This window comes from Pleuronectes platessa, chromosome 22 (assembly GCF_947347685.1).
Source record: "Pleuronectes platessa chromosome 22, fPlePla1.1, whole genome shotgun sequence".
Classification (NCBI taxonomy): domain Eukaryota; kingdom Metazoa; phylum Chordata; class Actinopteri; order Pleuronectiformes; family Pleuronectidae; genus Pleuronectes; species Pleuronectes platessa.
Window position 1 is genome coordinate 7,013,096 of NC_070647.1, and position 12,760 is coordinate 7,025,855.

At 41.8% G+C, this 12,760-nt stretch overlaps 2 protein-coding genes across 2 annotated transcripts in view; both read left to right on the top strand.

The window, feature by feature from the left end:
* The first annotated feature begins 560 nt into the window (after window positions 1-560).
* Window positions 561-8,454, top strand: cdc123 (cell division cycle 123 homolog (S. cerevisiae)). Its single transcript, XM_053415088.1, has 13 exons — window positions 561-676; window positions 919-990; window positions 1,305-1,368; window positions 1,713-1,745; window positions 1,906-2,001; window positions 2,172-2,278; window positions 3,471-3,522; window positions 3,686-3,761; window positions 4,000-4,122; window positions 4,604-4,632; window positions 4,720-4,821; window positions 4,963-5,100; window positions 7,626-8,454. Exons 1-13 carry the CDS (start codon window positions 603-605, stop codon window positions 7,689-7,691), a joined length of 1,032 nt encoding a protein of 343 aa, XP_053271063.1. The 5' UTR covers window positions 561-602; the 3' UTR covers window positions 7,692-8,454.
* A 4,044-nt stretch (window positions 8,455-12,498) lies between these two features.
* camk1da (calcium/calmodulin-dependent protein kinase 1Da) overlaps window positions 12,499-12,760 on the top strand; it is a 45,332-nt gene continuing 45,070 nt past the window's right edge. The window contains exon 1 of the mRNA XM_053415452.1: window positions 12,499-12,727. Coding sequence (XP_053271427.1) covers window positions 12,630-12,727 — 98 coding nt within the window. The 5' untranslated portion in view covers window positions 12,499-12,629. The remainder of the gene's footprint in view (window positions 12,728-12,760) is intronic.

The window sequence follows — 12,760 nt, forward strand, 5'->3', positions numbered from 1 at the left end:
TTGAATATTTCTTAGTGTAGATTATATCATATAATTACTAAAAATAATAATAAACAACGATTGTTGCTTAACAATACTTATATTATAGAATGAATTACGATAAATGTGCAAAATACTGTTAGTTGACATAAACAAAAAAACACCAAATAAATTGTAAATATTAAAATATTGTCGAAAATTTCCTATTTCATAACAAAAACATTTTTTCGTCTTCTATTGTAAGAATGATACGGAGTTATCAAACAACCTTAAAAAAATGTTTTAAGGTACTGAGCGTCCAGTCTTTCTCATAGACGATCTATGTTAAAATCAGCGGGTTTGCTTCAACCACGCCTCCTTGTGTACCTCGAAATAACGTCCCCACCTGAAAACACCAATTCACCAAGTTGTTCCGGCAATAAATCAAATTTATTAACTGATTATAACTTTTGGAATTTAAACACATTTTTAAAATAAACTTTATTGTGTTTAAAAAAAAATCCATTTTGTTTCATTAAAATGCCGCAGATAGACTCAGGGCGAAAAAAACATGGATATGGAAAAAACAGCGGAGTCGGAGGATATTTACCGATGGACACGTTTTCATTACAGGATATTGCAGCATGAAGAAGGAGCAAGTTGTCAACTGTCAGTTTTCGGTTTGGTATCCGATATTCAAGAAACACACGATTAAAAGGTAAACGGCCTCAGGTTGTTCAGATCAGCAGGAGCAGCCCTGTCTTCTCTCTTCTTCTAGTGAAGCTCATTTCAGCGAGCTAACGTTAGCGAGCAGCCACAAACCTCCACTGTCTTCTTCATCCTCCACCTTGTGTGTGACTGGACCTCTGAGCTCACAGCAGGAACCTCTTCTGATGTCTGTTATTCAATATATTATTTGATGTGTTTATAATCCGAGTGATCGTATATCTTGTTTTTCAGCCTGATTCTTCCACTGCCTCAGAATGTAATAGATTATTTACTGGACGATGGGACACTGGTAGTCTCTGGGAGGTATGAGGACACACACACAAACACTGGTTGTAAACACTTCTTTATGGAAAAACAGTTGTTTGATCATATTATTTACAATCCTCTTTGTAGAATGTCACTTTTGTCAATATAGCCAAAATGCTTCAGCTGACCTGGTGTGTTTGAGAAGCATCAATCTAAAGATGCTATTTGGTTGTTTGTAGCAGACGAACTAACGTTACTAGTCGGCATTACAATATCCTCAGAGCTGATTTGTGCCTTGTTAATGGTTTTGATTTATGTCTAGTTTGAAATGCAGCTCCCAAATTGACTCTGTTCCTTTCTCTTGTCTCCAGTGACAACAACACACAGCAGACACACACCAACAACAACGACTCGGATGCAGAGGAAGACGTTCAGGTATAGGAACAGAAACGGAGGTGGTTTGTTCACCTGGAAATGGTTTCATCCTTTTTCTTTTTTTTCAATAGGAAATGAGTCATTGCATCGCCAGCTCCCAATTAGAAAATATATTTCACTTATTTAGCTAAAAGCATGGGTTTGGTAACATCATTTAAAGTAGTCATGGTATGCTCATATTTCCTTCCATTAGTTTTATTTGGATTATCATTTGAAAAGCTTTCCATGCTCTCATGTTCAGGAGAAATATCACTTTCCTCAATCTGTCCTTTCAAGGCTATTTCTTGAACACTGGTAATTTTGTATTTACCTAATCCTGTTTCTTGTTCTCTGTTGCCCTCTAGTGGTCAGATGATGAGACAACCACCACTGCCACGGTAAGGAAATCGATGGTTTCTTATTAAATAGTGTTCAATACCTGAAACTATCTTTTGTCCGATTACTTCCTCTTCACTGTTATGGTGAAGAATTTTGTGTAACCTTCACGCTTGTGGCATCTACATGACTTAATAATGCATCAATCTTTTTGCCCGCCAGGCTCCTGAGTTCCCAGAATTCACCTCGAGAGTGCTGGAGGCAATAAACGCCCTGGGTGGCTATGTCTTTCCAAAACTCAACTGGAGCGCTCCTCGGGTAAAGCACTGCACGCTGCTGCTTTATGAAAAATTTAGGGGAAAAAAACAGTTTCCCCTCCTCAGCTTGAGAAATGTGTTTCTATGTGACCTGTCCTTTTATTCGCAGCATTAGAAAGCACTGAGGCATAACGTAGAATGTTCATGTGTGTGTCTCTCTCTCTTCTCCAGGATGCAAACTGGATTGCTCTAAACAGCTCCCTGCAGTGTCAGAGCCTCAGTGATATATTTTTGCTCTTCAAAAGTTCAGACTTCGTCACCCACGACCTCGCACAGCCGTAAGCCTTGCAGCCCAACCACACCAACACACACACACACACACACAGAAAGTATTTAGACCCTTTCACATTTGAGTTGTGTTCCATATACATTAGATTTTAATGGCAACTTTGTCGATCTTTCTTCACTATCTATAATGACGGTGTTTAAACATGGGGTCAGGTCAGATGTGTATAGAACTTGACTGGAGTCCACCTGTGCTGATGGGACATAGCTTACAAAGTCACACATCTGTGTATATAATGTCAAGGGCAAAACTCAGTCCAAGGAACACCCTGCACGACAATGACCCAAAGTATATACCCAAGACAACCCAAGGGTGGATTGGCACAGGTCTCTGACTGACCTTCAGTGGTCCAGCCAAAGCTCGGACGTAAACCCCATAGAACGTTTGGAGAGACCTGAAAATCTTTTCATCCCATCTACCAGATATTGAGAGGATCTGCTAAAAGGAATTTGATAAACTGCCTAAACCCACGTGTGCTCAAACCGGCAATTGCTGCCAGAGGGATCTTTATAAACTACTGAATTAAAGATCTGACTACCTACTCAAAAGATTGATGTGCAAACATGGCGATTTGATCAATATAAAATTTAACCTGCTAATTAAATGTGCAAAAAACAAACGGGTCTGGAAACTTTATCAAGGGACTGCATGTGACAGCCAACACCAACAAAAGACCGGGTTCACTGTGCACAGGCTGATCGGAATCAGCAGTAAAACGTGGCTGAAACTACCCCCCGGCATTAGGGAAAAGATGAGAGGAGCAAGATTTATTTGAGAATAAAGTCGACTGCTCTTGATCAGTCAGAAGAGTGAATGGTAGAGTCAATAACCAATAGTGTAACCCAAATACTTTATATACAGTATAGGTGGATGACATGACAAGGATTTCTTTGTTTCTTAAACAGTTGCTGAAGAACAATTTCATCAATTCAACTTCAAAAGTCATTTTATAGAGGCAGTCATAAGTGCTCACATTAGTAGTCTGATATTTTCTTAAAATCTGGAAATGTCAAGTTTAAACCAAACATTTTGACGTTATTCCCGAGATGCAAAATATAATAAAATTGACCTCTTCTCAGTCTTCTTCATTTCTGACCTTAATACTTTTCTGTTCCATATTGATGCTACAGAACACACATTTCATTTTTATTTCATTTTGAATTAATTAATTTCTTCATTTGCAGATTCCTTCACTGTAGTGACCAGGACTCCCCAGATCCTGCTATCAACTATGAGGTATTTAAAAACAAACCATACATATTATATAACGCATTGTCCCAATTAGTTTTGACGCACTTTAATATAGATGTATTCATCTTGACCTGTGCCTAAGAGGATTCAGTGTTCCATCATGAGGGAAGCCTACGTTTTATCACTCGTGTTTTCCTTCTGTCCTCAGCTGGTCCTGAGAAAGTGGAGCGAGCTGATTTCTGGAGGAGAGTTTCGCTGCTTTGTCAAAGAAAACAAACTGATCGGTATAAACCCACCGTTCACTATCACACCATCAGCAACTGTTGTAAACCAAAGACACTATCACAGCTCTGTCACATTTTACTAAGTGAGCTGCCAAGTTGGCTGATGAGGGAAACATCCTGGAACAAAGGGAACTGAACATGTCTTAAGGGGGAATTATTTATGAAAAAATACCTTTTAAACTATTATATCCATAAGTTAATTGTTTGATTACATTTCTGTATCTGTCCCGTCTCTCAGCCATCTCCCAGAGAGACTACACTCAGTATTACCAGCACGTCTTGAAGCAGGAGGAGCAGATCTCTCACGCCATACAGGACTTCTTCAGCCAGCACATCCAGTACAACTTCCTGGACGAAGACTGTGAGCCCCAGCTTCCTTTTCTGTTATTCACACTCTTACTACAAACTCCTTTTAACTTCTTATGGTCAAAAAGCATGCTAAACACAGGATGCTCTCAATCTAAACTGATTGAAAAGATGGACTAGTTTGGGCTTATAGGAGTGGTTGTCCTCACCATCGCTGCTGCTATAGTGGTCAGCTTGTCTCTGTTTACGCATGGTGGTCACACATGTGCAGATGAATGCAAAGGAAGCAAATGTTTTATCCGACTCTCGATCGCACAGATCGGGAATGAACGGGAGACAAAAGGTCCCGACTGAAATGTGTGAGGATGTGTGCGAGATTCCTATAGTGTTCATTGGTCATTAGTGTAACATTTGCTCAACTTAATAAATTTAATTTAAGGCAATTTTTACAACTTTTCACTTTGTCTTTGTGAAACTAGTTGATGTGATATAAATGTTAAGTTATTGAATGTTCAGTGTTTCTTTTTGTTTTGCAGTTGTGTTTGATGTCTACAGAGACAGCCAGGTAAGCCCACTCATGAATTCTGTTTTAGAAATAAATAATTAAACACGACCCTTGCAAACCTCATTTAATTTCATGTGTGTGTTGCAGGGGAGAGTGTGGCTGATTGACCTGAACCCGTTCGGACAGGTGACAGACTCGCTGCTGTTCAGTTGGGAGGAGCTGACGTCCGGAGAAGTCGCTCACCAGCAGGTCAGCCATCAACAAACGTCTTTTGTTCCAACAGATCATTTTATTTCATTGTCTTTTTATAGAAAGATGAAGGCTCAGCTGAGAAAGAAATGTGTAAAACAGTAAAGCAGCTTCATCATCATGGTTTCTCTGTGTGTGCAGGAGGGCCCTGCCTTCCGCTGCACCAACAGTGAGGTGACGGTGCAGCCCAGTCCCTGCCTCAGCTACAGAATCCCACGGGACTTTCTGGACCTCTCTACCGGGGAAGACGCATACAAACTCATCGACTTCCTCAAACTGGTAGGACCTTTAAATATCTTTCAGGCTTTAGTTAAGTGGAGTTTTCACGTTCGCCCCTTGACTTTTTTTTCATATATTTACTGTCAATCATTCAGATATTAAAATATATATAAATGATTTAACATTTTGACATCTCACCAATTTATTTCACTAGAGAAGTGTTTCACAGAATGCTGAGGTTTATAATCAGTCTGGCAGATGGAGGATGAATCTCCTTTGGAATTATTCAAGTGTATTTCTCTTGTGCTTAAATGAGCAAAAGGACCAAAAGTATTCACGAGGACCTGATGTTACATCACACGGCCGTTTACTAACCCTTACCCTGACACAGCCGTAAATCTACTGGTATTTAATTCAATAAACCTATTTAGCTTGCAGTTACACCACTGGACAGTAGGGGGTGTTGCAGCCCCTTCAAACTTTCAAAGTAAACTTTATTTGCCTTGCAGTTACACCACTGGAGAGAAGGCGGTGCTGCATCCCTCTCAGCGCACCTACTTCCAATGTCCTTGCTAATGTTATCATTTTAACATAAATTGAGCCCCTGATGGTTCTGTCTGCTTCCAGGTTAGTTCTGGAACAAGAGACTATTACTTGAGCCTGTTTTGTAAACATTTGGCTGAAATTGATCAACGTTACTTTTGTAGTTTATTGGACAGAGGCTTAATTACGTCACTCGAGAGGGGGGGCAGATACTGAGCTGAATGAAAACTGCAGAACTGAACTTTGTGACATTTTTTCTTTTCGTCTAAGTTGTTTTGAAATCAATTTTGAAATAATATGCAAGCCCCGTCCCTGAATTACCAAGCGAGCAGTCGCAGTACAACATTAATATGTAGTTGCAATTAAAAGTTGTGATTAAAGGTTCCCTCTTGAGTTTTGCAATTTTACTTTCCCTGTTTTGTTTATCTTGTCCACATGCACAAAGATGTGCATTCACACATACACACACACACACACGTGCGGATGAGGTATAGAGAGTAAATGTGTTATGGAAACACTGAATGTAAATATGAGAGAAGTCCACTTGGCACTGTCATCTCTTTATTTACTGTAAGCACCATCTTTCTCCAGTCTTACCCAAGTGTTATGGTGTACTTGTTGATTTGCGATTACCTAATTTTATTATCTATGGCTGGCATTAATCCTGCTATAGCCACTTAATACGTTTACATTCATCAGTTGCTTCCCTGCGTGGTAGTTAGAGTTGTTAGCGGGGGGCTCTGCTGTTTCCATTCTTGATTCAAATGATCACAGGAAACAAGATGTATCAGATGGGCCAGGCAACCCTCCGCACATGCTTTATATACTCTCATGCTAACACTGTGTTCATAGTCTTAACGACCACCAAAGCACCTTCAAGTCCCATTCACTGCTCCACGCACACATTCATGCAGCACTTTCAGATTTTTTTACATTGTTATGATAAAATGTCATAAAAACATCATCAAGACGTCATTTGGGGAATCATATTCTGACAAATATAAGCTTTAGAGGGTCTCTTTAGCTCGACTATTTGCAGACACCCGACACGCAGAGCAACAGGCACGGTCGATGAAATTCAGATGACAGTTCATGAGCTGTGCAGTAGTTATGTAATGGCACAATCAGGAACTCCCTTGCTTTTTGAACAGAGGACATTTGGAAGAAGCCTCACCAGAGATTTACGGAGAACTCGAGGGCTGCTTGTTTTCCTGGTGACAGTTTGTAACAAAATAGCTGCCTGAAGCCCATCGTCTTCCCCGGTGATCAATAAATGTGTCATTCAAAAAGGAACTCTGGGACTCGTAGTGTAAAGACATTTCTATCGTTACCTCCAGCAAACGCAGGTGCAACCAAATCAATAGAGTAAAACTACTGTAGAGCAGACTGCAAGAATGTTTAAGATATAATATATAACAATTCTTCATTACAATGTCTAATAACAACTAGACTTATGTTATATATCTTGTTGACTTGTGTTCATGCATTATCTAAAATGTTTCCCACCATGTTCAAACCCAGAGAAATCCCCAGTTTTATTCAGCGTGACAAATGTTTTATTTTATTCGCCTTTGATATCATCTAATTCGCTTTATCCGTGGCTCGGCTCACCTCTGCTAGAACCTCCGGGGCAAACGATGTACAACCAAGGATAAACGCTCTGCTAGCCAGTCAGCTAGTTAGACAGTTTGTCCTTCCACTGTTGGGTCATTCATTAATAATGGGTCACGATTATTCATTGTCTGAGTAACGTGAATACAATTTTAATACATGACCTCACCCATGAACATGATTTGCGCCCTGAATTTTCATCTACAATGTTGGTGAAGCCAAAAACTCCCATGATCCCACGCTGCTTCAGGAGTTCATCAAGCAAGGCCTTTTGTTATTGTTTTGATTGGGTGACCCCTAGTGGCTGAAGTGAATTATTGGACACCAGTGTGACTGTTGTCCACACTGGTTACAATTAGAATTTAGTATAAAATTGAGATACTTGCTGTGTCTTAAACATTTCTCTCCTCTCCTTGTTTTCCTTTCCCCAGAAGAAAAGCCAGCAGGAAGAGTCTGAGGAAGAGGAAGAGGAAGTGGAAGTGATCCCTCAACAGTGACACAGTTCCCCGAAACCTGACGAATAGCTGCTAGTGTCCACAGTCCTCGCCCTATAACGATGTCTGCATGAAGTGACTCTTTACCCTCTGTCCTCTTTGAGCTTGTTATTTCTTCTTTTCGTTTAATTTCTGCCCGGTTCCTCTCTTGCTCCCCTGCTAACAGTACGTGATGTTCCTGGCATTTCTTAGATAGCTCTCTGGCGTCAGATGAAGGGAACATGTTAAATGAACGGATCATGCTAACGGCGCCTCCGGGACCCATCTTCTGTCGATGTGTTCCCTGCCTCTGACGCTGCTGATGGCCGTCTTGCTGGTCGTTATGTGAGACTGGCAAAGGGAAACTGTCTGTTATTTCATATTGGTTTGCATTTGTTTTTAAGAGGGAGGAGGGGGGAGTATTGACTAACTCTGTAAAGAATACATGAGATGCTTTAAAATAAGTGTATGTTAGTTTTTCATTTCAGCACAAATGGTGTCTGGATTTAAAAATGAACACGCACGCATTTCATTGTCCCTCTGAGTTTGTGTTGTGAGGCTGCGACAGACTTCTCCAGTTAACACTAAGGCCGTTCATCACTTGGTCACTTCGGATTTTTCTTCCCAGCTGTCCCTGCTCCTCAATCTCCCCCTGCCAATTTCCCCCCGAGCAGTTTTGACACGCTCATTGCTCCAAGCCGCTCCGGGCACTCCCTTGTTTCCCCATCATGCATTGCTGTAGACTGTTACTCCAAAAAACACCATTAAATTTCTTGTCGTGTATTGACTCGGCTGTCAGTCTGGTGGGTGCGGTAAACTAGCACATTAGAAATTGATTGCGCTTTTACGCAAGCTCTCTCATTATGCCGAGGGCTAAATGAGCTGTGGATGCTCGGCGCGGGGCAGTTCATTTTGGGGTTTGTTTTTACTTATTTATTTATCTATTAAAGTGATGGAGCAATTACAGGGAGATGGAAAGAGCCGACGCGATGAGAGTTCCGGGTCCCCAGCTGAAACGCTGTGGACGGGGGAAACAGTACACAAGGCGCATATTGTCGGGAAGGTTTCACATTCATCATCATTATGAAAATGATTTCTGTCTGTAAACATAACATCCAGACCTGGAGGCAGCGTCGGGACTTGACCTGCGATGGAGGATGAGCTTCACCGCTGATGTCTGTGCACGGAGTTTGTGGTGTTAAAGGCAAACATCAAGCTTCTTTTGCTCCTTTTCTGTGGTGGAAAATACAAAGTTAGATTCCAGTCTGAAACCAATGACAATATCACACTAATGAAAATGCTAATATGTTATACAGTAACGATAAGTTTGAAACACATTCTGTTGATCATAGGTTAAAGGAGTCACCTCTATAAAACTAAATGGCTTTCGTTAAGAACTATTCTCACAACCTGCTCCTTCAGAGGAAAAGCAGAGTTCCTGCAAAGGTTCTTAGTTCCTGGGGAAGGTTGCCACCATTGAAATGCAGCTTTTGACTCGAAAGGATATTGCTGTTTCAGCTCGGTGAACGCTAACACATTACAGAAGTGTTTTCTCGTTGTCAAATATGTGTATTTGCTATATTGGGCTTCTCCTCTTCTTCCCACTGGGACTTCATCAACCAGTTACACTACTTCTTCCTAGGGGAAAGTAACCAAGGGAAGTTATCTAATTGGCCGCCGACTCTTCAACTTTTGGGAAACGCACAAGTTTTACTAACATTGACAATGGCCCATGTTCTATTCAAGTATCCCAGTAGACCATGGCGCTGAGCCAGCATGCACAGCACCATGAAGTCAACCATCATATCCTTTGTTATTTCCACCTGTGCTTTTCTTATTGAGATATCCCACAATCCCCTCTGTGGAAAGACCCATGGCTCACCGCTGTGACCTGAGCTGCATAACATGAATGACATTTTAATACATGACTTAATCCGGGAACATGATTTGCGCCTTAATCGCGTCTGGTAGATTTCCGTCTGCAGTGATGGCTAAGGCAAAAAGTCCCATGAGCTCACGCTGCTGCATGATGTCATCCAAGTATTTCTTTTGTTATTGTTTTGCTTGAGGGACCCCTAGTGGCTGAAGTTACATATTGGACATTTAAAATGGTAACTTTGCAGAATCGGTCAGGGTTGAAATTCTTATCTGGCAATAGAATTGGTTGAATGACATAGACATGAGTGTCATCATCACAATCTGAATTCAGCCTCAAGTCCTCCAGTGGGAATCTAGTTTAAACTGGTTAGAATTAGAATTAAGTACAAAATTTAGATACTGGCTGTGTCCTAAAATCTTCTCAGTGAGCCAGCATGCAAAACACCATAAAGTCCACCATCATCTACTTTGTCATTTCCAAATTTGCTTTTCTTACTGAGAGATCCCACGATCCCTTCTGTGGAAAGACCCATGGCTCACCGCTGTGACCTGATCTGCATCCAGATGAGCTAATGTGATGAAATGAGCTCATCTGTAGTAGATGTGTGTGAATCAGATCTGTTAATCTGACAGTATCCCACGCATTTATAGGATATTCAGGGTCGTTGGATGACGTGTTACAGAAATGCAGTCTACAATGTACCACAACCAAAAATGTAATCTGTGGATAAATGTGTTAATTTTAATGAAAGGAAACTGCTTAGACAAAGGAAACGAGGTCTGAATAGGTTGTCACTTTTGTTGTGAGAACGAAAATCAGCCTTGAGTGCGCACCCACAATTTATGTGTTTATATGCAAGCAAGAAGTCTGCCCCTTCATCACCCTGAACATTCATCCTCTATTATTTAACCATCTCTTTTTTTTTTTATCCTCTCCACTCTCTGGGTAATCATCTTTCATCAGGTGGAGGTCAGAGTTGCTGACTCAGCGTTAGAGGACGAGGATGAGGAAGGGGAGGATGGGAGAGCAGGACGGGGGTGGGGGGGTAGAGGGGAGTTTTCCTTGGATGCTGCCGAAGGAAGAGCTGCAGTAGTTTGCAGCCGGAATACTCATGAGTGGCTGAGGCTGCAACACGCTGTCCCCCTCCCCTCTCCTCCCCTCCCCTCCTCTCTCCTGTCTACATTATCACACACACACACACACACGCACACAACAAGGAACAAAGCCAAAGTGCACTGATGGTGTGTGTGCGTGAGTAGCCTGAGCTGACCCCATCCCCTTGCAGCTGCCAGAGTGCAGGGATCAGCCCCCCCACCTCCCCTGCAAGTTGAACCCAGGTGAACGTGCAGCTGCGCCGGGTCACTGCTGATCCCCGGGCGGCTCTGCTGGAGCCTGTGGGGATCCCAAATTGTGACGGATGCAAAATGGTTGTTGTTGTTTCTGGCACAAGTTGGCGCACTGCGAATTTAGCTCTAACACGTGCTGACCACACACACACACACACACACACACACACACACACACACACACACACACACACACACACACACACACACACACACACACACACACACACAACGACACACTCTGTACCTCTCTGTGTCGGACAGGATGCGCCAGCAGCATCCCATCATCCCGCTTTATTGCTATGACAACATGTCCAGTCAAAATAAGACTCGTGTTTTTAGGTAGTAAAAGCTTAATAAGAGGAAACTCTTAAATTAACAAATAATATAATTGATGATGAAGAATTGCTAAATACGGAAATGTTGCAGTCAGCCACGTTTAGACAGTTGCAGGTGACATCAGGTCCTCGGTCAAGCTGCACGTCCGCAATCAGCGTAGTACGGGAAGTTGAGGGATGCTGTCTTCAGAATAAAAGCACTGGAGAAACGAGGTATTGAAGAAAGTGATGACAGAAAACCTCACTGCGAAACTGTGTCATTAAAATAAAGTTGAGACTTTGAAGGGGAGACCTCGCTCCTTTTGCATTTGAGTTTGATTTGATAAATGTATCGAATTATTTCCAAGCATTTCATGGCTTATGAAATTGTTCTTTCTATATGTTGATCAGGTCTCATATTACGAAATCAATAAACACTACTATAAAGCTATAATCTACATCTTTACACAATAAAATATAAAGACACCAGTTGACTGTCCTAAACCATCAAAACATTTTTTGTGATAATGATGTTGGTTTAATGCATTTTAATATTTTTATCTTGACTTATTTATAATATGTCTGGTTTCTATCTTAGTTTTTTTCTGTGTCATCTGTTTATTTGATATAATTCAGTGGGAAAAAATGCATAAAGTACAGATTTATAATTTGATTTAAAAACTAAAAAGGTCAAAGTATTAGTTTTTCCCGTTTGGGCTACTGTAAAAAAGACATGGCGGGCTCCATAGAGAGGACCGACTCCTGATGTCAATATAAAGTATTTAAATATAAATGGCCCATTCTACGTTAAAGAGAACAACAATTCGTACAATTTAGATGAAGCACACTAGTGAAAACCTTGATAGGATTGTTATATATTCAATTTCTGCCAATAGAGCCGTTTCACCTAAATCTTACACACTGAACCTTTAAAACAAGATCAAATATGACAGGACAGAGGTAAACAAAACTGTCAATTATACACATACAAAAAAATATAAGACCCTTAACACCTAATGGTCATTTCTAGAGATGGTAAAGGACAAGTCTAAACATTATGTTGTGTTTTCACGCAAACACAACGTGCAGGGGAAGTGCAGCTCTGTTATAGCTGACTTGACGGCAGCTGTCCAGGCGGCCGGAGAGGAAATAGGGGAGGGAGGGAGGAGAGAGAGAGAGAGAGAGGGAGAGAGAGGGAGAGAGGGAGGGAGGAGAGAGAGAAGGAGGAGAGAGGGAGGAAGGTAGCAGGGAAACAGCAACCTGCGGGAACACTCATCTGGTCCTGCAGCAGAGACACGCTCCAGACCTCCCGCTCCACCCGGCAGCTCACCTCCATTCCCCCGCGGCTCCTTCACCAGGCGCTCTCCCGTTGTTTGCATCCCTCGGTGTCGGTCGCACTCGGGCCGGTCGAAGCAGCGCCATGGCTCGGGAGAACGGAGACGCCGGCAGAGGAGAGACGTGGAAGAAACAAGTGGACGACATCAAGAAGAGGTTCGACTTCAAGCAGCTGCTCGGCACGTGAGTACACGCGGGGCTCCGGACTCACTTCGC

Coding starts and splice junctions, on each gene's coding strand:
- cdc123 (XM_053415088.1), top strand. CDS start 603: ATGAAGAAGGAGCAAGTTGTCAACTGTCAGTTTTCGGTTTGGTATCCG. Junction 2,002..2,171: donor TCAACTGGAGCGCTCCTCGG/GTAAAGCACTGC, acceptor TCTCTTCTCCAG/GATGCAAACTGGATTGCTCT. Junction 3,762..3,999: donor CAAAGAAAACAAACTGATCG/GTATAAACCCAC, acceptor CCCGTCTCTCAG/CCATCTCCCAGAGAGACTAC.